The sequence below is a fragment of the Eptatretus burgeri genome, chromosome 1 (assembly GCF_056783735.1).
Source record: "Eptatretus burgeri isolate ZD-2024b chromosome 1, Ebu_testis_v1, whole genome shotgun sequence".
Lineage (NCBI taxonomy): Eukaryota > Metazoa > Chordata > Myxini > Myxiniformes > Myxinidae > Eptatretus > Eptatretus burgeri.
Window position 1 is genome coordinate 143,035,193 of NC_140961.1, and position 26,691 is coordinate 143,061,883.

General features: G+C 42.3%; 1 protein-coding gene across 5 annotated transcripts in view; it reads left to right on the forward strand.

Moving 5' to 3' along the window:
- The window catches only part of LOC147035656 (axin-1-like), a 72,528-nt gene that overhangs the window by 40,937 nt on the left and 4,900 nt on the right, over nucleotides 1–26,691 (forward strand). Inside the window, exons 4-9 of one of the 5 annotated variants that reach the window (XM_085845995.1) lie at nucleotides 9,701–9,835; nucleotides 18,136–18,533; nucleotides 21,669–21,845; nucleotides 23,571–23,765; nucleotides 24,893–24,994; nucleotides 25,623–25,762. In XM_085845995.1, coding sequence (XP_085702121.1) covers nucleotides 9,701–9,835; nucleotides 18,136–18,533; nucleotides 21,669–21,845; nucleotides 23,571–23,765; nucleotides 24,893–24,994; nucleotides 25,623–25,626 — 1,011 coding nt within the window. In that variant the 3' untranslated portion in view covers nucleotides 25,627–25,762. Of the gene's footprint in view, nucleotides 1–9,700; nucleotides 9,836–18,135; nucleotides 18,534–21,668; nucleotides 21,846–23,570; nucleotides 23,766–24,892; nucleotides 24,995–25,622; nucleotides 25,844–26,691 lie in introns of those variants that run through there. The other 4 variants (XM_085845966.1, XM_085845957.1, XM_085845987.1 and 1 more) reach the window with 4 other exon arrangements.

Genomic DNA, 26,691 nt, shown 5'->3' on the forward strand with positions numbered 1-26,691 from the left:
CACCCCAGTGTTTCACAGGCAGGGTGATTCATCAATGGGTGTGCCGTCCCTCGGATGGACATTAAACTAGGCATCCCGTCTTCCAGAATTAGTTGGTTAAATATCTCATGGTGTCCTTCACGAAGGGTAGAGGAGTGATTTCTGGCACACTGAACAAATTATAAATTCCTTCCCGAACTACTGCTGTGAAGGCAAAGGCAAACTACCCAGTATAACCCTTGCCAAAAACTTCTTTGTATATATATATATATATATATATATATATATATATATATATATATATATATATATATATATATATATATATATTTATATATATATTAGGGTGCTTCATAATAGTGGGTAAAAAAATAAAAGGATGAATATTCATGCTGCCTGGGTGTGCCTTTGTTCCATTTGACAGTAGAAACATAAACACCAAATACGAAGCAGATTGGAGGATGTTTAGGGGTTCCTCAAGTTGGCACAATATTGTTGAAATTTGCCAAACTGTAACTGACAACTTGCCGTCGAATATGCACAACGCAGTACACTTCACAATTAATATGGTTGTTTGATATTTTCAAAAACCACAGCAGTCATATAGGATGAAAGAATAGTTTTTCCAAGGAGACCGAGATGAGCTTTTTGACATTGCAGTGCAAAATGCCCTCTCCATAATGGACATAATTGTGCCAATTTGAGGAACCCCGAAATATCATGGAATTTTGTTCATTTTTGACCTATAAGTTCTTATGGGGTATTAGAACAAAGGCAAAATCAGGGAGGAGCAAAAATCAAACTTTCATTTTTTTGGAACACCCTAATATATATATATATATATATATATATATATATATATATATATATATATATATATATATATATATATATATACATATATATATATATATATATATATATATATATATATATTGTTACGGCTGTAGAAATTCGAAAACCACCGTTCAGGTCCCATAGGTGAGATATCTCTTAAGTACATGTGTAGTTAGCCCAAATCCGTTGTCGAGGGGGAATTTATGTGATTAATTCGGGTTGCGACGCTTTGAGATAGCCGTTTTTCTATTCTATCTTTATTTTTAACCAACCACGTCTCAACCGCCATCACACAACAACCACTTAAACCACCACACCAGCCATCGTCACCAACTACTACCACGCTCCAACCCTCAGACAGCAACAACAACGCCAACAGCCACGACCTTGACCTTCACAACTCAATCCCGCAAACATCGCATCACCGTCATTCCCAACGGCACCATAACCATCAAACCACCACTGATAAACCCTCCACCACCCTCACCTCTCTCCTTCTACAGCCATTCCCGCACCACCTGTGAACACTGAGCGTCAGGCTGTCTTGGGCTCGTTCAGCGATACGCACCGAGCCGCGAGCGCAAATAGTGGCCTTTCCGAGGGAGAATTCAGATCAAGAACGCTACACGCCCACTTCTGATCTGTCCAATTAGCAAGCGCGGAGCGGCTTGGCCCCGCCTCCAGGCACGTCTGTGTGAAATCGATATATGCAAATTCTAGGATCAGGGGAGGTTCACGCACGCTTTTCCTCTGTCCAATGGACGAGCGTGGCTCCGCCCCCGAGGTCATCCTGATCCGGATATTTGCATATTGTTTTCTCCTGCCGGCCTATAAAACGGCGAGCACAAGATGAATCGTGGCAGAGTGTGGCAGTAGCAGTGTGTGTCGGCAGGGCAGAGTGAGTCGAGTCATCAGTGTGGCAGCGAGTTGGGTTCTGCAGTCGGCTGAGGAGAGTTGCGGGAAGAGGCAAAGGAGCTCGGGTCCGAGGCGAGAACGACGGCGGTCGGCGACGAGGTCGCGGTGTGAGATCGCTCGTCGCGGGACCCAAGCCAGCCAGCCATTCTCCTCCCCCAGGGCATCAACAATTCCCCCTTTCCCCCGCGCTGATGAGTGCAAAAAGGGGGCCCCGTTCTCACCCCACTCCAAACGTCGTGCTAGCGAAACCCGCCAAGGAGCACGGAGTTGGGGCACAGCCACGCGACCACACGTGCGGCTCGTCCGCCAACGCGTCACGAGGACGCGGGTAGGAACCCCCCCCCCCTGGTCTCGCGACCTGGCCGCTCCTCCAGGTCACGTGCACATATTGGCCTCCAGGCCTGTCTGCCCCCTTGTCTATGAGGGTGGCTTCTTTCCTTTGCTTTTGAGAAAATGTGTGTTGGCGCCGTCTGTAAAGTAGAACTGTATAAGTGTTGCCGTTTGTGCGCATAGTCGGTAGTAGATCTGCGTCATTGTTTCTTTTGTTTTAACTGCTGTATGTGCATTTTGACTGTTTGGCTGTATATGTGTGCTTTCCGTGTGTCGTGTAATGAATGGGGTGTAATGAATGTGCATTGTGTGAACTGTTTTCCCGTTTTGCTTCGTCTTTTTCTTTATTGACCCTCCATCCTGCTTCACGTAAAGGGTTCGTAGTGGGCTTAATACGCCTGGTAATTAATCTGAACCATCCAGGTCGGCGATAACACCGCTCGGTTATCCCGATAGCATGGAACGGGCCGCCCAAGCGGCCTGTGTCCGGAGTCGACCTGCGGCGAGGTGCGATCGCCCAGTCGACCATTCACGCAGGTACTTAGGTAGATCGAATTTGGTGAGCGACCCTATCCTGCGCGGGTGGGCAATTGGCACGATTGTGGTGAGGTTAAACCCCCACCTGTGACTAGCTCCCGGCGTTGGTCCGAGAGGGTCACGACTGAATTGTCCGTCCGGTGGGCGACGTGCCGCGATTCGAGTTACGCGGCCGTCCGCACGCCGACGGGCGTGAATTCGCAACTATATATATATATCTATATATATATATATATATATATATATATATATATATATATATATATATATATATATATATATATATATATAGATGTATATATATATATATATATGTATATATGTAGATGTATATATATATATATATATATATGTATATATATATATATTGTTGTGGTTACCAAATTCGCAAACCACCATTCAGGTCCCTTAGGTGAGGTATCTCGGTAAGTACATGTGTAGTTAGGCCCAAACCCGTTGTCTAGTGGGAATACATGTCATTTATGCGTGCTGCGACTCTTCAGGATAGCCGTTTTTCTTTTACTATCTTTAATTTGGACCAACCGCCATTGTTACCACCACCGACCACCACATCAACCACCCACCGCCACGACCTTCACGTCACACCTCGCAACCGTCGCATGGCCACCGTTCTTGCGCCGCTTGTGGGTACCGGTGTTGGACTCGTGCAGGGCGCGCGCCGAACAGCGTGTACAAAACCACGGATTTTCCACTTCAAAAACGGATCAAAAACGACACACGCCCACTTTTGTTCCGTCCAATCGGTGAGCGAGGGGCGATTTGGCCCCGCCCCCAGGGCGTTGGAGGGCGATCGATATATGCAAATTTATGGATCAAAAAGCATTCACGCCCACTTTTTCTCGGGCCAATGGGGAGCGAGGTGAAAGGTCGAAGGCAGAGGGTCAAAGATGAGAAGGCGAAGCCACGGGGCTTAGATAAGCGACCGTGTTCGTCAGTCCAGTGAGTAGTAGAGTCGAGAGAGAACAGAGAGTTAAGACTTCGCGGGCGGTGGAGTTGGCAAGAAGGAGCTGGTCGTCGTGTGCGTTGGAGTCGGAGCGGAGGGGACGGAGCTGTGGAGAGGCGGCGAGGGCAGACAAGGGGGTGCTCGCATCGTGCAGAGAGCTGCACCCCAGGGAGGCCGACAGCGCGACCTGGCCGAGGTGGAGACGCATGTCGCGGGACAATAAAAATCCTCTATACCCCGAGCATCAGCAACCCCCTCCTGTTTCCCCCCGCGCTGAGATAGTGCGACCAAGGGGGCCCCTTTCCCACCCCCTACCAGACACTGCCCGCGAGGCCCGCGGAGTTGAGGCACCATCGCCGCTCCGCGTCTCATCACCAGACGGGTAGGCCTGACCCGGTCTCGGCCTCAGGCCCGCCTCATCCTTGAGGGTATTCTTTCCTTGGTTTTGGGTATGTGTTGTCGGCGCCGTCTGTGAAGTAAAATTGTATAAGTGTTGCCGTGTGCTCGTGTAATCGGTATTAGATCTGCATTGTCGCATTTGCTTTTTGTGTAAATTGCATTGTGTTTTTCTTTTCTGTGTGCTTTTGGTGGAATTGAATATGTGTGCTTTCCGTTCGTCGCGAATAAATGTGCTTTGTGTTGAACTGTTTCCCGTTTCGCTTCGTCATTTCCTTCATTGAATCCTCATCTTGCTTCACGTAAAGGGTTGGTAGTGGGCTGAATACGCCCGATAATTAATCGAACCGTCGAGGTCGACGATAACACCGCTCGGTTATCCCGATAGTACGGAACGGGTCGCTTAAGTGGCCCGTGTCCGAAGTCGACCTGCGGCGAGGTGCGATCGCCCGGTCTACCCTCCGCGTGGGTACTTAGGTAGGTCGAATTTGGCGAGCAACCCTATCCCACGCGGGGGCTGATTGGCTCGATCGCGGTGAGACCGAAAGGTCCACCCGTGACTGGTTCCCGGCGTTAGTCCGAGAGGGTCACGACTGGATTGTCCGTCCGGTGGGCGACGTGCCGCGATTCGAGTTACGTGGCCGTCAGCACGCCGGCGGGCGCGAATCCGTAACAATATATATATATGTATATATATATGTATATATATAGATATATGTATTTATATATATATATATATATATATATATATATATATATATATATATATATATATATATATATATATATATATATATATATATATATATATATATATATATATATATATATATATATATATATATGTAGATGTATATATATATATATATATATATATATATATATATATATATATATATATATATATATATGTATATCTGTATATGTATATATATATATATATATATATATATATATATATATATATATATATATATATATATATATATATATATATATATATATATATATATATATATATATATATATATATATATATATATATATATATATATATATATATATATATATATATATATATATATATATATATATATATGTATATGTGTATATATACATATATAAGTGAATTATGTGTGTCATCAAATTATGTGTGTGTGTATATATATATATATGTGTGTATACAAATTATGTATGTATATATATATATATATATATATATATATATATATATATATGTATATGTATATATATATATGTATATATATATATATGTATATATATATATATATATATATATATATATATATATATATATATATATATATATATATATATATATATATATATATATACATATATATATATATACATATATATATATATATATATATGTATATATATATATATGTATATATATACACACACATAATTTTTGCATATTTTGGTAAAAGGAGAAGCGTCTGGCCGTGTATGTTACATCAACTGCCACCATTCACTTGAATGCAGTACTAACAGGAAAAGGGTGGAACTCAACAACTTTTATCCACGGATATTTCTCGTAATTCTATATTTCCGTGAGTCGGATTTGCATTCAGGAACAGAACAATTGTGGTTAACCGTTTTGAAATTGCCACTCTTTCGTATAAATCCTGAAAATTATGTTTAAAAGACGATGTGAATTGCGGATTTCATGCTGGTAATGGCAGGTTCAAAGTTCTCGGTTAGTGTCACCGAGTCACTTGAAATGCAATCACATCACATCGGGTTCAGGATTGTATGTAGTATCCCGTAATTATCCCGGTCTGCTCTTCATGGTTGAGTGCAACTTAACTTTTAAAAAAAAAACCTAGTCCTGCTCCTTCATCAAAGACTGTTGGTGAGGAAGCTTTGGTTCCACAATTGTCCATCCAACCTATTTTTTAATGCTTGACATTCTTAGCCTCAACAGTTTCCTGTGTAAGACTATTCCAATCAACAACCCTCTGGCTGAAAAATGTTTCTTCTTACCTTCAGTCTTGAATAGCTCTTGAACAGCTTCCAAGGATGTCCTCTCGTGATCAGATTACTCACAGGCACAAATAAGTGATCAGCTGGGACTCAAAGGTCTCCATGCAATATTTTGAACACAGTGATCATGTCACCCCTGTGTCGACAGTAATAGATTGAGTGTAGATTGAGATTTTTGAGTCTTTGTTCATAAGAAAGCACACGCAATTCAATAATCAGCCTTGTTTCTCGACTCTGCACTCTCTCAATCCTCTCTCCATCTTTCTTGAACTTGGAGTGTCAGGTGTGGCCGAAGATGACAGAGTATTTGCAGATTTTCGCTTGTTTGGTGCGAGACTCTCGTTTTGCTGACCCTGAGCATCTAATTACACTTGAGAATGGATTTTGAGACATGCTGTTGAAAGTTATGTCCATCATCAATCATAACACCAAGGTCTTTTTCCATTCGGACATTATGAAGGATTACTTCATGGTCATTCATACGTTACTCGTTCTTATTGCTTTGTCTTCCAAGGAGGACCTTGCATTTAGTTTCATTGAAGGGGTGCTTCCAGGTGGTGGACCATTCCTGTGCCTTATCTCAGTCATCTTGAAGCAATTTTCCTTGATCCCCATTGTTAACTGGACACACACAATTTTCCTGGCATCAAGCAAGAATGTATCCTGAGTTTTTGATCATGGTAGATCTTTAATAAAGATAGCCAACAAAAGGGAAACCAGTACACTCCCCTGTGGTGCAACACTTTTTACAGAACTCCAGTTTAAGCCCACTCTGTTAATTGTAACTAATTTAAGTCCTCCTGTCAGGTTTGCTCCAATCCAAGTGAGCAGTTTTCCTCCGATACCATGTCATGCAATCTTCATCAATAGATGCGCAAAAGGCCTCGTTAGCATTCATAAGTTAGTTTGAAAGTTGCGTTTTTCTGCATTTCCAATTTTGGGAAATGGAAGGTTAATTCTTATTTTGATTTCATTGATATGTTAATGCTTTACTTTTTCATCTTTGTTCTTGACTCACAGATAACGGTTCCACCAGACTGTTGCAAGGGAATTAGTTACCAATATAGTGTGGAATATTTAGGGAGTTTGGCAGGAATGTCTTTTGACAGCATCATGGCAGGGACCCTTGGAAATTCCGCGTAATGTAAAATATGACTTCAATTCCTCAACCCCTTTCTTCTTCAAGTCCCCATCCCAACCAACTCCAATTCCACATTCCCACCCCTTCTCCCAACTCCAAGTCTGTATCCCTCCCCCCATTACTCGCAAGGTTTCATGCACAGACTGATCATACCTGTAGTGACCTCAAGCCAATATGCAAGGTATGGTTCTGGTTTCCAGTTTTTTTATTATTTTTATTCATTTGTTCATCAAATACCGCCAATTTTTGGGGGGTATTAGGAAGATATGCAAGGCTGTGTGATGTCAAGAGCTTTCCCTCGCCGAAGGCCACGTTCACAACCAACAAGGATTCTGCACGCAGGATCACTTCACTTCCAATCACGTCTAATTAATAAATAAATAAAAGAAAACTCACTTCCGATCCCGACCAACCCGTTTTTCATCACCCCCAACTTGCAAAGGATGCATTAGTAAGGAGTCTGGGGTTCCGTTTGTCAGAGAATTTGTTCGTTTCCAAAAGAATGAAGTTTTCTCAGTGAAATAAATGGACTAAATGGAAATTATTCTTTGTTTTCCCTTTAACATCATAATAGTCACTAACTGTTAAGACTTAAAGTTTTACGGTAAATAAATTGACGGAAAGGTAATTATACATTGATGGAATTGACTGAATAGTTTGTGTTCTATCATCTTTTTTGCTTCCGGAAGATGTGCAAACCAACATTTGAGCATATATATCACGTGCGCAACAAAAATTAATATAACTCGAAATTGCGTGAATATCGATATTTGTGAACCACCTCATGCACTGTCTGGATCCAAGAGCTCTTAAATGAGGTATCATTTGACATTGTACGTGCTGTGGTTACCACGTTTACCCCACTCAGACGCAATCAGGCAACTTGCATTTGTATTGTTGCGGGCCGGGAGTCGGTGGCGAGAACGACCACAAGGTGGGGAAAACTACGTCATCTCCACGGGACTCCCCAGAATTGTAGGCCATCACTCCGGATAATTCCATGACGCGGCGGCTCGCCAAACCGACCGTGGTCGCCAATATTTCAACGGCGTAGCGTAGGGTCTATTTGTCTATAACCAATTTACCTAATTAACTACGTGATTTCCACTACGGGGGAAACCACGCCCTCGGCATGTCTTGCTCGAACCGGGTCACTCTAACGACTGCGGTAGAGTTCCAACTACCGACTACCAACTCCGGTTCGGGTGCAGCCGAGCGGAAACTGCCAAAGCCGTGCCGGCTGGAATGAACGAATTATCGGGTATAAAAACCCGGCTAAACTCAGATCCGAACCATGCTGGACCAATTCAAGAAGGGATCGAAACGGACTGGGAATATTTCTAACAAGTTTTATTTGCAGTAAAAGACAAAGGCAAGACTTAACACGAATATGCAAGCAAGAAATATTTATATTGATCCAAAAAATACACTTATTCAGTTTTACTTAGAGACAGGCCCACACGCAGACAGACACACAAATGAAAATAAACCCAGAGTTCTTTATTGGACCCTCGCATGCCTTTGATTCTCCCACTGGACAAAAGGAAGGGGATCTGACTCCACACATACTTGATAACATAACTGACTTTTGGGACACCTGTATGTTGACTGCAAATGGTTTCCAGGTCCGTAACAATATATACATATATATATATATATATATATATATATATATATATATATATATATATATATATATATATATATATATATATATATATAGACATACACACATACATGCTGAGAATAAATACTCTTCTCTAAAAGACTCGTCTTTGTGAAGTTTCTACTGCACTGTTTCTTTTGAAACACCTTGCATCAACCAGAAAAGGCTCTTCGGACCTGAAAATGATATGACGCTGACGTCGTGTGCAAATGCAAGCATCATGTCGTTTTTCGGGTCAGAAGAGACTTTTCTGCTTTATTTATCTCGCCCGACTGCAACCCCAACTCTTAACTGGTGCAGGGCAGAGACGATGCGTTCATGTGGCAAACGACGCTTGTTGCTAAAAGGTCATGCGGCAATCGATGTGGCTGTGGCTCAATATGTGCCTTGCTGCATCACCAAGTTTGGGGGTTTAATTAATAATGTGTATATATATATATATATATATATATATATATATATATATATATATATATATATATATATATATATATATATATCCTACAATTGTTTTCCATTGAGACCTCCATTTTGCTTGTCAACTTGACACAATTATTATCCAGAAAGTGGAAAGGTCAAAAGTGATGGTGTGCTGCAGAGAATGTAAAACAATCGTTTTATTTGCCAGATAATTTGCATATTTGCATTGCTCATGCAAAATGAAACTTGAGAACTTTATGAATTGCAAATTATTTTCGAGCTTTTTGAAACATTGCCAATTGCTTCGTCAAATTGGTAACTATTAGAGTCACCATTCAAAATGTCTCTTTTTCACTTGAGTGTTTGATGAGGTTTCACCGAGAAGAGGTTGGGTGGTTTCTGTCACTGCTTGCTCCATTATGCCTGTACCATATGTACACACACACACACAAGGTTGTGAACAGTCAGGATATGATGTTTCTTCGTGGTGCTTTTGCTTCACCAGAGCCAACGGCAGGCAAGGGATGCAGTATCTCACCCAGAACAATTTGCAGCCGAGCTGTCGGTGAAGCTTCTCAGTGTGCAGCAGGAACGCCGGGCCCACGAGGCGCTGGACGAGCGCTTACAAAGAGTGCGTGCGGTGAGTGCATCCTACACGGTGTGATAAGTTGTTGTTTATAGATTTTTCAACACCACATAGGGTCCTGTACACCGTGGGTCATGATTGGACGTTCAATTTGTTTTGAAAACTGCTTCTAAATTTGTAATATTGTTTCCTCCATCAACAAAGATGGGCAGAGGTTATGTTTTTCACCCCGCTCTGTCTGTCTGTCTGTCTGTCTGTCTGTCTGTCTGTCTGTCTGTCTGTCTGTGAGCAGGATATCTCAAAAGGTAATGGATGGATTAGGACAAAAAATAATTTTGCTGGAGAGGTTGGGTGTGTGACGAGCAGGAATTGATTCGATGTTGGTGAAGATCTGGATCCATATCCAGATACTAGAATTTTTCAGTGATTCTTCTTCATTGAAAGATGAGACCAAAAACGATATGTAATAACACGACACCTCAAAAACTTATGCCTAGATTTGGATAAAATTTGGTGGACAGATTTGGTGTGTGAGAAGGACAAATTCATTCGATTTTGGTGAAGATCTGGATCCGGATGCAAGAACTTAAAAATTTTTTCAAGTGATTCATCATCATTGCAAGATGGGGCCAAAAGCTATATATAGCAGACCATTTCAAAACGTTATGGTCGGATTATGACAAAACTTGGTGGATGAGTTGGGCAGGTGAGAAGAACAAGCTCATTCGATTTTGGTTCAGGTCCGGATTCAGATCCGGCCTATCAATGGGATACAAAACTTAAACTATTGAGCCTGGTGGAGGGACGCGCTCTATTGATTGCCGTTCTCGTTCTCTCCATGATTTTGTTTGCATTTCTGTGACATATTCTAACATAACTTTTATCAATGAACTAAGATCCCAGACATTGAATTTGGCCCATTGCTGTATCCTTTATCCTTATTCAGTGTTTGCCAATTTTAACCGATCATGTGTTTTCCACATTGCTGGGTAGGATTATAAGTAAAAGGAGCTGCAGTGGTTAATGTATTCATTTCACAGCATGTATATAATAAGTGAATACTTGCCTCACCTACTCTGAGTTTGATTCCCAGGACGACAATAAACTCACCCTGGTGCTTCAGAGCCAGGATGTTGCATCAATCACTGCACTGTCCTTCAGAATGATGTGAAATCCTATTTCGAAAAGAGTAGGTCGAATGTGTGATGTACCCTGGTTAATTTCCAAATTTCTTCACCGGCTATCGCTGAGAAGAGCAACGGCACACGACCTTGCGTATACTCTGCGAAGAAACAGCTTCGGCAGCACCGAAACTCTGAAAAGGGGATGCCCGTGAATGGAACTTAGACACAAGCAAAAGGATCTGAGTGATGTCACAAAGGGGAAATTAGTGCAAGATATACAGTACAGCTCATGTATTATTGAAGGAAGTGGGTAAACTCATAAAGGTGTCCACCAAGGCAGTCTCACTGATCTACTGTCAATGTAAAATTCATGCTCTAACTCTCTTCACTAAAGGAGAACTGACAGTATTTGTAAATGCATTGTATGATGTCACAGACCAGCAGCGATCACTGAAATAAATAGAACATCTTACCCCACAGAGTCTTGAGAAAAAGGACATGGGAAGGGTCTTTTAAATTCTTGCTTTGTGTTGCCAAGCACAATCTACATTTGCTACGAGCCGCCATTTTGTCTGAATATTGATGTTCCCCAGCTCTGAGAGCAAGAGCGGCAAATTTGATTGGTCGAGATGGCATTTAATGGCGTGATATTTTTGTCCAAGTACTGGTTTAGGGTAAGACCCTGGTTTATGTTGGGGATGCATTTCTGAAAAGTGCGATGCATATCGAAACGTGAAAATAAAAGCAATTTTTCTCATAAGAATTAATGGAATAAAGGGGGTATGCATTCCCCACATCACCACTTCAGGTATTATGTTGTCAGTGTGCTGGACCGTTAGGTTAATCCCCCCCCCCCCCGACCAAATTGGGGTGGACGGGCGGTTAACACTGACCAGCCCAGATTACCGAGCGGTTTTCATTAGGAGGCAGACACGTAATCCTCAGATATTATCGCGCGTGTGGGAGTGGCATTGGCGGCACTGGCGGAGCGACGGAAGCACAGATGGATGCACAGCACAAAGGGTTTATATTCGAACCCCACGACAAATACACGGACACAGCAATTTCAAATAAATGCAGGGATTTAATGTCAATATAAATATGTACATGGGGAATAGTCAGAATGTAATAATAATACGTGAAGTCTAAAGTCGAGGCGCCTCTACACACAGACTTAAACACAGACAAGGGGAAAAGAAAAGAAAATAAAAGCAAATCCTCCCTTTATTCTGGCACTTTGCTTGGTCCAGAGATGGTATTTATGGAACTTTGGAATCGAGGCGCTTTGTCCTGCATGGGTATACACGGCCAAAACCTCTCCGATTCGCTCTCTCACAATGGGAAACGTACGTGAGGAAATTCATGAGGTGATAGTCAACACCACGGCTCACCAACTGCCATGCAGCTTCTTCGTCAGTCGCGCTTGCCGATCTGCTGCACTCTGCAGAATGGCGCCGTCTCTTTGGTGATATACACGAGGCTTCGAGATCAGTCTATCATGATCAGCCAGGAGTCGATGGCCAGCATCTTGCTCAGTACACGAGCCAATTCACAGCGCAACACGAGAATCACACCCATTTTGTCGTGCCGAGAGGAAAGCAAAGCAAGATCATCCATCTCAGTCACGGTCCTCTCACAATCACGACTACGAACCTCACCCTTCTTACACCTCTGGGTATGGCTTGCTGGCACAAAACCCGGGAAGGCGGGGCCTCTGCCTGCTCGGCACGCCTGGGTCGCTTGTTGTTATGGTGGTTGTGATAAATAAATAAAAAACGCAACTCCTTCGTGGCTGGCTTGGAAATGCAAAAAATAGGAATAAGTCACAGGAGGCAATCACATACTGGGGGAACTTATCCATAATTCCTATCTAATTAACACCGCAACACCGCCCGTGTGGTGACACGGAACACTTGAACTCACAGTTTCCCCACTTAATTTACATTGAGATGTCTCCTACACATCCACAGACCAAACAACTCTATTCAATCCTAAATTTCCTCTGAAATTCCTCCATCTACCCCCACAACCGTAACAATATTGTTGCGGATCCGGAGTCGTGGGGGTACTACGAGGGTGGGGGGTATCCTTGGTTCTCCCCGGACTCACTGGGAATCGAGGCGATCGTACACGAATAACTTCGTGTCGAGGCTGGTCGCTAATCGACCACGAACACCAATAACTTGACCATGTGTCTCAGGGTCCTCCGTCAAACAACCTTTTACCGAAGAGACACGTGATCTTCAGGGAATCGCGCCCTTGGCAATCGTGCTGTTGTTATCTTTATTGGATCTTGATTAATGCGGCCGAGTTTTCCGCAAGCACAATGCCGGACTGATATGAGAGCAATGAATTTGGGGAAATATAACCTTCCAGCTGATCTTCATACAGACATTGCTGGATCAATGGAAGAAAGGACAACCACAGGCAGATTGGAAATATAACAAGAATCATTTAATTACAATGAGTGATGAAGGGTATGGGAAAGAGGGAAGGGAACTCAAGGGTTTTATTGGCATTAAAGGGCAACCAGGGCAGGAAAAGGGGAAATGTAATGAAAAGAGCAATAAAGATATATATATATATATATATATATATATATATATATATATATATATATATAAATATATATACATATATATGACTAAAATTCGCATCTTGTATGTATGTATGTATGTATGTATGTATGTATGTATGTATGTTCCCGAAATACTGCCAAAACGGTACATGACAGTGCAAAAATTTTTGGGCCATCTTACTCACCATTCCCCTGCCATGTGCAGTATCAAGTTTCGTTCAAATCGGGCAACGAAAAAATTATTAAAAAATAAATCCCGATTCAGTCAAGTACTCTTCAGGAGAATTTGATCAATGCAAACAACCTCGGTGGTCGAGTTTGCTGGAGCTATCTTTTTTTTTCTTGAAATGATTTTTTATCAACCGCTGTCACAACAGGAACCCAACGGGTTCACGGGTCGTCTAGTGTATTTCCAAAAGGGAAAGAGAATGTACAAGTTGCAGATTTAGCTTTATGCCTTACCTACCGGAGAACAAAACAGGGTACCCATCAGACCACACACAGGGGAGGGGGGACAAATTGGGAAAGACAGGGTGGCCTCAGCCGACCGGTATGTACGTCACCCTCCCCAACTTGGTTCCGCTCTCTGGAATGGTCCCGACATTGCTTTCCACAACTATGGGTCCACAAGCTCCGTCGAGAGCACGAACCAAAGCGTCCAGGGCCAGGGAAGAAGCAAGGGTGATGCAGAGTGTCTGGGACCTGGGCAAAAACTAATATGACAACCAGGGCAGAGAGAGAGAGAATGTGTGCGACAACCAGGACCGAGAGAGCTCAAGGCAAGAGAGAGAGAGAGTGCGAACTAGGCGCCAAGCATCGCTCTATAACCCCTGGGGCAGGTAGGGCCAATGAGCCACATCTCAGATCTTCTGAGACCAGCTATTGGGTCACGTCAGATACGATGAGCAGGCCCCATGCCACCCATTGGAGGGTTCCCCCACAGCCCCACCTGGCCAGATATTCACTCATTTGGTGTCCAGAGAGTGGAGTCGTCCAGAGTGGAGCTCCGTACTTCACATGGGGGAAATCCCTAACCCCCCCCCCCCACATGCTCCCGGGACGAACCCCACACATCCCAAAATGTCCTTGGCACAAAGTCAGTGAATGGGGCAATTATTTCAGGGAAGCTCGGTCGTGTCCTGGTCCATTTACCAGTCATTTTGGGTGGAAGGGTATGAACGGAGATGAGGGGAACGAAATACAGTATGGGGGTAAACTGCAATAAATTACATTACAGGGTAGATGTCTATACAGACGAACAGGAAAACAAACACTTTGTGGGGGATTTAAACAATAAATGGGAATTCAAGAATTTGGCGCACATTCCAGAATACTGGTGTGAGTCGCACACGTTGAATGCCATGACAGTAAAACACACATGCCATACGTGATGACGGCAGTCAGGGCACACGTCATCATGCGCTGATATCTCTATTATCCCATTGGGTTGAGAAGGGGCACTAACTACCCAACCCAACGCATTTAATTACATTATAACCCCGATAGGGAAGGAGCTATTCTTAACGTTCATTACGGAAATAACTATTCTAAAGAGTCTACGTCCTGTGTGCGTTTAAATCTCAGCATGCGGTATATAAAACCGCAACAATATTTTGCTTTTTATCGATGATATTACCCTTTTTTTGATTAATGACAGTTATATATTCAAGTACACATGCATATAAATAAAATAAGGAACAATTATCAGACATAATTAAATTTAAAAAATTAACCTTTTTACTTATAACCGGCAAAGGTGACGGTAGATGTTCTTCTTACTCCCTCTTCGATGAACGTGGGAATATTTATTGATCGGAGGAAAACTTAATAACCAAGCAATCCATTAACACCAGCATCCATTCGACGAATAACATGTAATTTCACTTCTAAGGTCACAATTTTATAATGCATCTTAGCCAATCGACACTGCAGTACATTTCTTTATGTGCGAAGCAAAGTACGGTGGTTCTTTCAACGATTTTGCGATCTTCCGATTTGGTACATTAGGGATGTATTTTGGCGTCTTTATCAATCTTGTAAGTTCTGAAAACGCTCGAGAATAAAAGGTATGGCTTTTAAAACGATGTAAATGTGAGTTGAAATCACGAATATCGAGAAGTGTTATGAATAACGCGACAACATATTTCCAAAACAACATAAAAAGAGCGACGTAACCCGGGGTATTTCTGTACTGCTAATGTGGAGGTTTGGAGGAGTGGCAAAAAGGCGAATTGTGTTCGACAGTATTCAAGTATATAATTCAATTGAAATAAAATAAAGGTCTTAAAGGCTGTAAAAAAAAAAACCCGGCATTTACGAAACTTACCGCCATTGATGCAGTGTCTTTTACACCAACTTATCTAACACGTTACATTAGTTACCCGTGCCTGTTGTTTGTATCCATTCTGACGTCCTTAAAAACAGTAAGTTTCCTGTTTGGAATGATTTTCAATTTTGTTTGACTGCCAGACAGGCCGACAGCTCAAAACAATGACCATACTCCAGTCCGCACATGCGGACTCGGGACGAGATTCCGTACAGTTTTCCAAATTCAGAGCCAAAGTATTTCTGAACTGCAAGTTTGTGTTCCGATTCATGTTTCGATTAATGTTCAGAATATAACATTCAACTGAAATTAAGTAGTTCCTCAATCATAAATCAACGATTGTGGACAGACAGACATACAAAGAGAGTGAACCAATTGCTTAACACGATTTTCACTTCTCGTGCGGGATAATTAATGGGAAATATGTTCACGAGGTCACAACACAGATGGGATAATTATATCTATTGGATGACGGTCATTGGTTATTTCTTCGCGAGCTCTTAATGTTTTAAATTGAGCGTATACGAGAAAAATGGAGGAAGGTCAAGTATTACAAGCATGACCCCAAATATAATTCAGCCAACATTGCAGGTTGCTCTCGGTTAAGTAAAGATCTGGGCAGGGTTCGGTCGGCTGGGTATCGGTAAAATTATTTTCCTTACTTTACATTCTATGTATTACATAATTGCATTGATTTGATTCATAAAAAAAGTGTTCGAGTCAGAATATGGAGACCATTTCATAAAACTTGGTGTTGGCAAGATCAAATTATCCCAAATTAAATTAGCGTCTGAGCAAAATTAGTCAGACAGAAGAAACATTGGATGCAACACATATCCTTTAAATAACAGCCTTCCCAATTTGTGACCACAATGTTTGAGTAAAGGGAAAAGCAAGGCCTATGGGGGTGATATCATTCATTTAAACATGTCGACTTCTGATCGCTGCCAAGGCCATGTCCGAGGGGTAATGGCACCAAGTTTTCGTACACTACTCAAAGGGTCACGGAGGAGTCTTTAAACAAGTACAGATGTTGGAGAATTACATACAGACTGAGGAATTGGAAGATGCGTAAAAATACGGTCTTCGCACATTTTGTCTAACAAGACAGTCCATTCTTATCCCTCCTTCCACAAACCATTGAAGATCTTGTCCTATCTGGTACAGCCACCAATGGTGCTGTTTTCAACGATAATTTTTCCATCATTTCTCGGACGTAGTTTTTTTGCCAAGCGAAGTAAACGTGAATCCATCTCTATCCATCCTTCCATGTATTTATTTTCTCTCAGCACTCATTTGAAAAGCAGCTTTCCTGGTGAAATTTGGGAGGGCCAATAATAATATCGGAGTCCATGACTCCAACACCAGTCAGACGTGGAAGGACGATTATCCTCCGAGTGCCGATAACCATGTCATGGATCCATCTTTGTATTTACAATGATGTGTGTGTGTGTGTGTGTGTGTGTGTGTGTGTGTGTGTGTGTGTGTGTGTGTGTGTGTGTGTGTGTGTGTGTGTGTGTGTGTGTGTGTGTTGCACAAGTGGTATAATGTTTGACGTATTACAAGACAATCAACTGATAAACTCTTTTGCATGGAATCATTCTGTCCCGTCTGAATTAATGGGAACGTTTACCCAATTTGGCAAGAAAATATTATGTTCATCCAATTTCACTGCAAGTTCCTCATCACTATTTTTTAACAAGGCCACTGAGCTTGGGGGAAGTGCCGTCACTTCCTGGGATAATCTGGGTACCAGCCACATCACAACAATGGCGCCGCCTTTCTCACTGCACTCAACAAGGCATTTCCTCGGGAGGAATTTCCTCCATAATTTTCCTCCCCGTGGTTTGTGTTCTTATCCTTTTAAATGCGACGAACATCAAGCAACGAAGCAACACGTACCATTTTTAGAGTCTTTGGTATGGCTTGGCCAGGGTCTCAGACTCGGAGCGGATGCTCTCGGCATTCCACCACCCAGTCTGGTTTACTACCTAAAGTACAGGGACATCAGGAGCCATTGGTGAACTTTTATATGAATAACAGACATATTCATCAGGTGAAAAGGGACAAGTTGACACAATGTATTGAATTTTAATTTGGGATTTCAATACCATGAACTACATGCTCAAATGGGAACACTTTACAAATCAAAAACGACCGAGCAGTGGGTTTTCTGACCACACAAGAATGCTGTTGTCAGCTTGTCAAACTAACTGGTTGCGCTGTGACTTGGGTGACTCTAATGCATTTAAAGTTGTCAGGCTTAATCATTATGCTAAAACGTTCAAAAAATTCCAAGTTAATTTTCAATGACTTTGCATTCAAGGAGGAAAATGGAGAGAATGAAGCTGAATGGCATCATGCTTCAGGAACGACCTTGTCCATAGCACCCGGCAGCCTCCCCTCGATACCCCCGGACGACCCCGAGCGGATCTTAGACGAGCATGTTTCACGGGTACTTCGAACCCCAGGGACGCCATCGCCCCCTGCTGGAACTGTACATGGACTGCAAACGTCCTCTGGCTGCCTGGTGCAGCACACCACCTCATCCAGCTTCCAAGGATGCACTCCGCATGGAAGTACCAATGGAGGGGGCTCTTTGGATATCGCTCACAGGACTCTAGAGGGACAGTGTGAGGATTGGTCCCATTATGTAGCCCGATCGTGGGCACATGCCAGCAGTGTTGGAGTGACCTCCCCACCACTTGGCTGTCTCGGAAGTAGGTGAGGCTTTTCACATTTGCTTTATTCACCTGTTTGACCAAACAAGCCATTTACATGAATTTCATCCTGCACTCAATGGCTTCCTTTTTCACAGTATTCTTTGTTAGACATGACACTCTCCATCTCTGCAAATTTTATCAACAGTTTCACTTATTGTTATGATGTTACACAAAGTTTGTCTGCAATTTTTTTTCAAATCGTAAACGAGAATGGCCACTCGGTGGAGCACATACCTCCGCCAGGCTGATTCGTGATTACTTTACGTTTTGTATCCCACTGACAGGTCGGATCTGGATTCGGACCTGAACTCAAATTGAATCGGCTTATTCTTGTCACCTTACCGAACTCATCCACCAAGTTTCGTCCAAATCCCTCCGTAACATTTTGAACTATCGTGCCATTTATCGTTTTAGCCCTGTCACTCACTAATACAATACTCACTAATTTCACTAACTAATTTCAATTCCTTTAAAAGAGTGCCAAAATCAGAAGAAAAAAAAAACTACACAGGGAGAACTGAATCGAGTTTATCCAAAATAGACAACTCGGAGATTTTGGTTTCGAAGTGCTCGCCATTTCGAACTATGCAAGATAAGTCCCCCATCGAAATCCTCGATCTTTTCTACCCCCATTAACCCTCCCCAAAACCCACCTCCATCAAATTCCCTGCTTTCCTTCCTGAAAGTCCCTGAAATGTCCATCTTCTATTCCCCATGTTTCCCACCCAATCCCTCTCCCTTCCACAGATCTCCCAATGTGTCTGTTCCCCCCTGTTTTGTCCTTCCCTCTCCTGCCCCTCTTGTCTCATGCCCCCCTTGCTGTGCGTTGTGTGTTAGCTCTCATACGAGCTTCGACAAGGGATACAAAAAAAGCAAAAGTGCTTCAGAATTTATGATACAGTATTCATCCAGGGATGACAATGCTACACGTGTTTAAAGTATCGTAATTCTCATGCATTGTGACCAGACTCGGTGGTCTAATGGTTCGAGTGTCTGTTCTGAGTCTGGGAGGTCAGTGGTTCAAACCCTGTCTGAGTCACACCAAATACTTTAAAAATGGTCCGTGCTGCTTCCTTGCTTGACATTCAGCATTTATAAGGATGGAGCATGCACGAATGATGTTGGGAAGGCAATGGCAAACCACCCTGTATAACCTTCACCAAGAAACTGCTTTGGAAACACCATCTCTCTGTAAAGATTGCAGTACATCAACAATTAAATCAAAAGGAATTTTATCAATTCTTCAGATCTGTCTCTGTCTCTGTCTCTGTCTCTGTCTCTGTCTCTCATAAAGAACGTCGTCCTCACCCATGAGGCCTCCTCACTATTGAAGAGGGTGAACATATTCAATTGTGAATGAAATTTCCCATCCCAGGTAATAGTGTCGATGGATATTAAAGCGTTGTGTGTTCGCTCTCATACGAGCCTCAACAAGGTATACAAACAACAACAACAAAAAAACCTTCGTCTACATTGTGTTCTATTACGAGAAAGACTCGTTCGTGCCGCGATGCAGACTCAACCTCAATTACTTGTGTCAGTTGGAATCTGTCCAAAATGACCATCCTACCAACGCATAGCCTGCAAGCCATCGATCTTTTTGTAGTTTACTACACAAGGCAGGGCGTTCATTACCCTGCGCTCACCAAGCGAAAAGCAGGCTTAGGCATTCGGTTGCGTGCGTGCGGCGTACGTGCGTGCATGCGTGTCTGCATAAAAAAAAATCATTTTCTCAGCAACTGTTGGTCCGGTTGACACAAAAATTTACAATCGGAGTGTCTCTGCCTGTAGAATTATTTTTATTCATAATTATGATGTCATAGTTGACGTGGTAAAGGCGCCATCTTGGAAAAACCAAAAAACGTTGCACCTCTATATCTCCAAAACCGTTGACTGCGCAGGGTGAGTATCCCATAAATACAATCCAGTTGTAGATTCGAGCCAGGAATCTGTAATTTGTTCCTGGTGCCGGCGATAGGTCGTCTACTCTTCGCAAAGGACGAAGGATACCGTGGGATCTTTAACATCCACCAACGAATGCCGGCAGACGGGACGCCAGTTTAACGTCCGTCCGAGGGACGACACACACATTGCCTGTGAAACACCGGGATGACAGTTTACGGCTGGGCCGGGATTCAAATCCAGGTTAGATAGCTCAGAGGAGAGTGTGCGTATGACCATATCAACTGAGGACATCAAAACTACAACCAGTCCATCAAACTACTTCAAACCTTCGTGGGAGTTTTTTTTTTTTTTTTTTTTTGCTTTATGTATGGGTCTGCACAGTGATGCAAGTTGTAATTTTTTTTCTAATTGCACGTTCTCTATCCTTTTGTGATTTTTCTTTTTTTCTTCCTTTGGTGGTGCCTTTGCTTCCAGACACTTGACAGCTGCTTTTTATTGTCCACCATGTGGAAGCCTTTAATGTTAATGAACTTGCACATGCACATCACACGTAGAAAGACAGGTTCCCCAGGCAGTTACCAGCAGACAAAGTCCCCTCCCGACTGCGCAGGTGCTTCGTGCGAACAACACATACGACTGTTAAATCCTCAGGTTTTCTTTCTTGTGTTTTTTTTTTTTTTTTTTGGTTTTGCTTAGTTTTGTCTGTTTAACAAGCGTCTCTTTCACTGACACTTTTGAGGTTCACAAGTGTACTTTTGCTTTCACTTTTGAAAGCAAAACCTCAAAAGAGTAAGAATACAAATAAACGGCAGGGGCATTTCTGTGTGTGGACTTTCTGCACCGAAGGAGCTGTTCGACGACTGTTTCATCATTTTTTTTTTCACTTTTTCAACATGCGAGTCAAGAGATATGTGAGACGCTTATTGTGAGAAGACAGGCCACATGGTTCTGGAAATTCATGGGTTACATCAAATGCATTTCACGATGGGGTGGCCGTATGAAGAAAAGCAAGAGATATGAAGAAATCCTGAGAATGTAATGACAGCATGGACTTTCTACAATTGTGAGGTTGAAAGCCAGAAAGCATTGTTTCTCCGAACAGGCAACCTTGTATTGTGACTTGAAGACTAATTCAGATACTTGGCTAGCCGAATGTCACCATGATCTGAGAACTTGTCACACTTCTTCCAGCGAGTTTCTTATCTTGAATTTGCGGTTTGCCTTTTTACAGATCTCACGAACTCAGCCCAAAACTTCTGAAAGTATCTTGTCCGGAGGGGGTGAGTTGGAAGTGCCCTGATTCCAATGCTTGGCATTCTAGCTCTCAGGGACCCTCCACTTCTCGAATCTGGCAATGGATGTTGGTTGGAGACTGTGACACTTTGAGACACTGCAAAGACTTTCCGAGGTGAGACATGATGTTCGATCAAGCAGTTATATGAACGATATGCAATAGTTTAAGAGATGTCAGCATTTTATTTATTTATTTTTTTTCTATGGATATGTGCAGTGCCTTCACACCCCTCAACTTTTGTCACATTTTGTTGTTACAGCCTGAATTTAAAATGGATGAAATTTCAATTTTTTTGTCACTAATCCACAAAAAATACCCCATAATGACAAAGTGAAACGAGAAGAGCACTCGGTAGAGCGCATACCTCCTCCACGCTATGTCTGATCCACGAGAACATATCGGGCCGAATACATTTTTGAAATATCATGCTATATATCGTTTTTGGTCATATTTCTCAATGAAGAAGAAACACTTAAAAAAAAATAAATCGAATGCAGATCCGGATTCGGATCTTCACCAAAATCGAATCAGTTCGTCCTTGTCACACACCCAGTCTGTCCACCGTCCACACTCTTTTTTTTTTTTAGATATCATGCACACAAACAGACAGAAAGGGCTGAAAATACAATCTCCATCACCTTCGGTGGTGGAGGTAAAAATGTTTTTTTATAAATTTTTACCAATTAATTAACCAGAGAGTTGGTGATCAATGCCACCCAATGCTCACCTGTTTATACGTTTATCGTTTTTAAAAGACTAGTCTAATAATATTTTTTATAAAGCATTGCAGTAAAGTCTAATCCAAATTATTTTAAAGCAATATATGTATTTGTATATTGTAATCAGTAAAAAAAATAGTGTGGTAGATAAAAACATTAGAAAGGGAATAACTTGCACCAAAAACTTTAACATTTTCACGCTGACGCTCACGCCGGGGGTATCGCTATAGCTCTCTGTTCTTCGAACAGGCGAGCTAAAAATGAACAGCAACAAAATATATAGTGTACATCCATTATTATTATTATTATTATTATTTTCCTTTCTATATACAGTACATGCACTTCATTATAATTTTTGGTCTGTTTTGGACTGTTGTATCTCATTCATATAAGTATATTTGAACACCCCATGTGGTATGCTGTTTCAGAAGATGATAATTTAACAGATTTTATTTTTGCTCAATGACGTGGCTGGGATACTCTTTTGCATAAGGCAACTTGCAATCTTTAAGGTACATCAACAGGCTGACATGATGGCTGAGAGGTAAGCATACTCGCCTCGAAGCTGGATAGCCTTGGTTTGAATCCCGACCCAGCTATAAACTGTTTCACAGGCAGGGTGATTCATGAATGGGGATGCTTGTCCTCGGATGAACATTAAACGGGTATCCCGTCTGCCAGCATCGGTTGGTCAACGTTAAAGATTCGTCCTTCGTGAAGACTAGCTGAGCTATCGCTGACGACCGAAACAAATGACAAATTCCTGCCTCAACCAGCAGAGGGAATTGCATCAGTGGCATGCCCTCAGCCAATGATGCTATGCCTCGCCCTACATGCAAAACACCATGGTGACAGTTTATAGCTGGGTCCAGATTCAAACCCATGCTGGCATTGCTTGCCAGCTCAGAGGCGAGTATGCATATGTTTGAGCTCTCGTGCCAGCCATTGTGTTTCAGAAATTTCCCTCAATACAAATGTTCATCGATTTATTAGAAAATTTGACCCTCAGTCCCCCCTTTTATGGATTTTCAACAATTATAAGAACAAATACCGCACAGACATGTCTTAACTGCTGTCATCGTAGTTCTTTTACACCATGCTGCCTCTACCCCTTACGCAGGAAGGCAGTACCTGGTCACCAGACGCCACGCTGTGATGTCTTTGGCGAAGTAGGTGATGCGTGGCAGCCCTCTCATCCATTCGTCCAGGACCCCGGAATGCCACCCCCCACAGCCCCCAATCCCCTGACTCAGTTGGAGGAAGTGCGCAGAAGATTATTGGAAATTAAGGAACCAGAGGAAGGCCCCACAACAAGGTGCGCGGCAAACAGAGTGCAGTTTGTGTTGGCCATGCTTTGTGTAACTTGTTTGATCATGTTGTTTATGTGATATGATTGATGTTCCTGGATTGACTTGAAACAGTTTTGTTTTATCAGTCTTTCACAATGTGTTTGTCCCGCTGATAATTAATGAATGTTGTCAGTGGGTTGCCAAGTAACTATTTTTCAATCAAGTGAACCAGTTTTTTTTAATATACGTTTTTTCGTTAACAATAAAAATTCAACACCAGAAGTTTTCAAGCATGCACATATTATGATATAACGTATGTACGTACAGTGTTCCTTTCATTACCTCCACCACTAAAGGTGGACGGAGACTATGTTTTCACTCCTGCTTGTCTGCCTCTGTCTGTCTGTCTGTCTGCCTGTCTGTCTGTCTGTGAGCAGGATATCTCAAAAGGTTATGGACGTATTCAGACAAAATTCGGTGGAAAGATTGACTTGGTGGACACGTTGGGTGTGTGACAAGGATGAATTGATTAAATTGATGTGGTCAGCCGGAGCAAAATATCTGCAGATGTTTTAAAAATTCCATCTGTGATATAATTTCATTAAAAAATTTGGTGGTAATACCAATATTTTAAAATATTCATAATTATGGCCTCATTCCAAAGTAACTATGGTTTAATGGTTGGAGTGTCCGCTCAAGAGTCTGGGAGGTCGGGGGTTCAAACCTTGGCCGAGTCGTACGAGAGACGTTAAAAACGGTACATGCTGCTTCCTTGCTTGATGATCAGCATTTAAAAGGATAGGGCACAGACAATCTCCATAGGGTGGCATCCATGGGGAAGAAATTCCTCCTGAAGGAATTCTCTGCTGAGTGAGCTGAGAAAGGCGGAGCCGTTGTTATGACGTTGCTGGTACCCAGAGTGCCCTGGGAAGTGAGGGCACTTCCCCCAAGCTCAGTGGCTGTGCTTATATCATCCAACAGTCCTGCGTTGTGTCTCGTGTATTCGTCTCTATGTCCGTGTGTGTGTGTGTGTGTGAGTGTGTGTGTGTGAGATGTGTGCGCGGCAGCTCCGCTCTAAGCCTTCGCTACTGTTAAAAAAAAACAAATAATTGAAAGTTTGTTTTTGTGACCTTTCCTTACACTTCCTTTGTAGGTGTTCACCTGCACTGCTGAAACACGTTCCTGGTTTCATGGAGAGTTTCTTCAATTCCACTTACTCCAGTATCCACCAGAAGATTAACAGCACACAAGCAGAGTAAGCCTGTTTGCTTGCTTTTCTCTCTTCGGTTTTAAAGGAAATTATTGAAGTGATTGTCGATACACAACAGACACCATCTTAATGTCACTGATAATCAGGTTAAAGATTCATATTGATGTTTCGTAAAAGACCTCGTCAGCTGATACAAAGTCATCCGAACGTTTGCATCCCTCACTTTGAAAGAGATGCTGTGATGCTGAAAGCAATTTCATCAACATTATGGAAACAGCTAATAATGCCGGCAGATGGGACCCCGGTTTAACATCCATCCGAAGGACGGCACGCGTATTGATGAATAACCATGCTTATGAAACAACAGGGTGACAGTTTTTAGCGTGTCGGGATTCAAACCCAAGCTAGATGGCTTTTAGGGGCACCTGTGCATTCCTCTAGGTCATCCTGTCAGCCATATATGTTTATATATATTTTATATGGATGAATGGCCCAGGCATGATAGGCCAAATTTCCACTTCTGTGTCCAAGTCGTACGTGTCCCTCTGCTGTGTCCATCTACCCTGCTCTTGGTGTATTTATACACCTCTGTTCTGTCCATTGTTCCAGCTATTCCACGACCCTCTGTTGTGCAAAAACGAAGTGTCCTTCTTTTCCCTGAATATTATTTCAGTTAAAAAGCTGGAGGGATAAGGCAACGACTCTGACCTACACCTGCTTCGTGTGAAAACTGTCCAGGAGAAACGTGGAGCGCAAACATGACAAGGACATCGCATTGACCGTGGTTGCCTATTACTTCTGTGGTCAGCCCATCCCATACAGGACATGTGTGCACGGTCGGTTAATCACACTGCACCAGTTCAAGGAGATTCTGGCCAAGAAGGGTGATTACAGGCAAGATTTGAATGAATGCTATTCTATCGGGCCTAAGATCTCAAAGCAGACACACACACACACACACACACACACACACACACACACACACACACACACACACACACACACACACACACACACCTGAACTGCCACCACCTAGTTGAAAAACTGAGTGTTTTTCTGCTCTCAGTAAAATGAACACAAACATCGTTTTAGAAACAAAAAGGGGGGGGGGGGAGAGAAAAAAAATCAAAGTGCTCAAAGCTTTCTGTACTTTCAAGAACAAAGTTGTATCCAACAAAAAAATATATATATCCTTGAGCTCTTCCGAGCTCCCATCATGTACCTGACTTCATTATTGATCTCATTTTATTCAAATAACTGCTTCATCCAAAGAGTTCAATGATTAAATTTAATTTTTTTTAAAAGATTATAAATGTCATCTTCCAAAGAACTGTTTCATCTAAAGCAGCGATTTAAATTTTTGCTTCGATGCACTTGGTAATACAGTAATGTGAAGATTAAAAAAATAGCAGGTGTTTCGGCAACTAACAACTGATATGATGCATACACAAAAAAACTAGATGGTATCCATAGGATACTTACCCTGCGCAGTCAACCGTTTTGGAGATGTAGACGTGCAACGTTTTTCAGTTTTTCCAAGACAGTACCTGTACCACGTGACCTACGATGCCATAATTATCATTAACATATTCTACAGGAGGAGGTGCTCCGGTGGTGAAAATTTCGCGTCAATCGGTCCAAGAATTGCAGAGAAATAAAATTCTTACTGATCCAATCAAGCATTGTACTTGTCGAATTATGACGTCATAATTAAGGTACCGATGGCATCATCATTAACACAT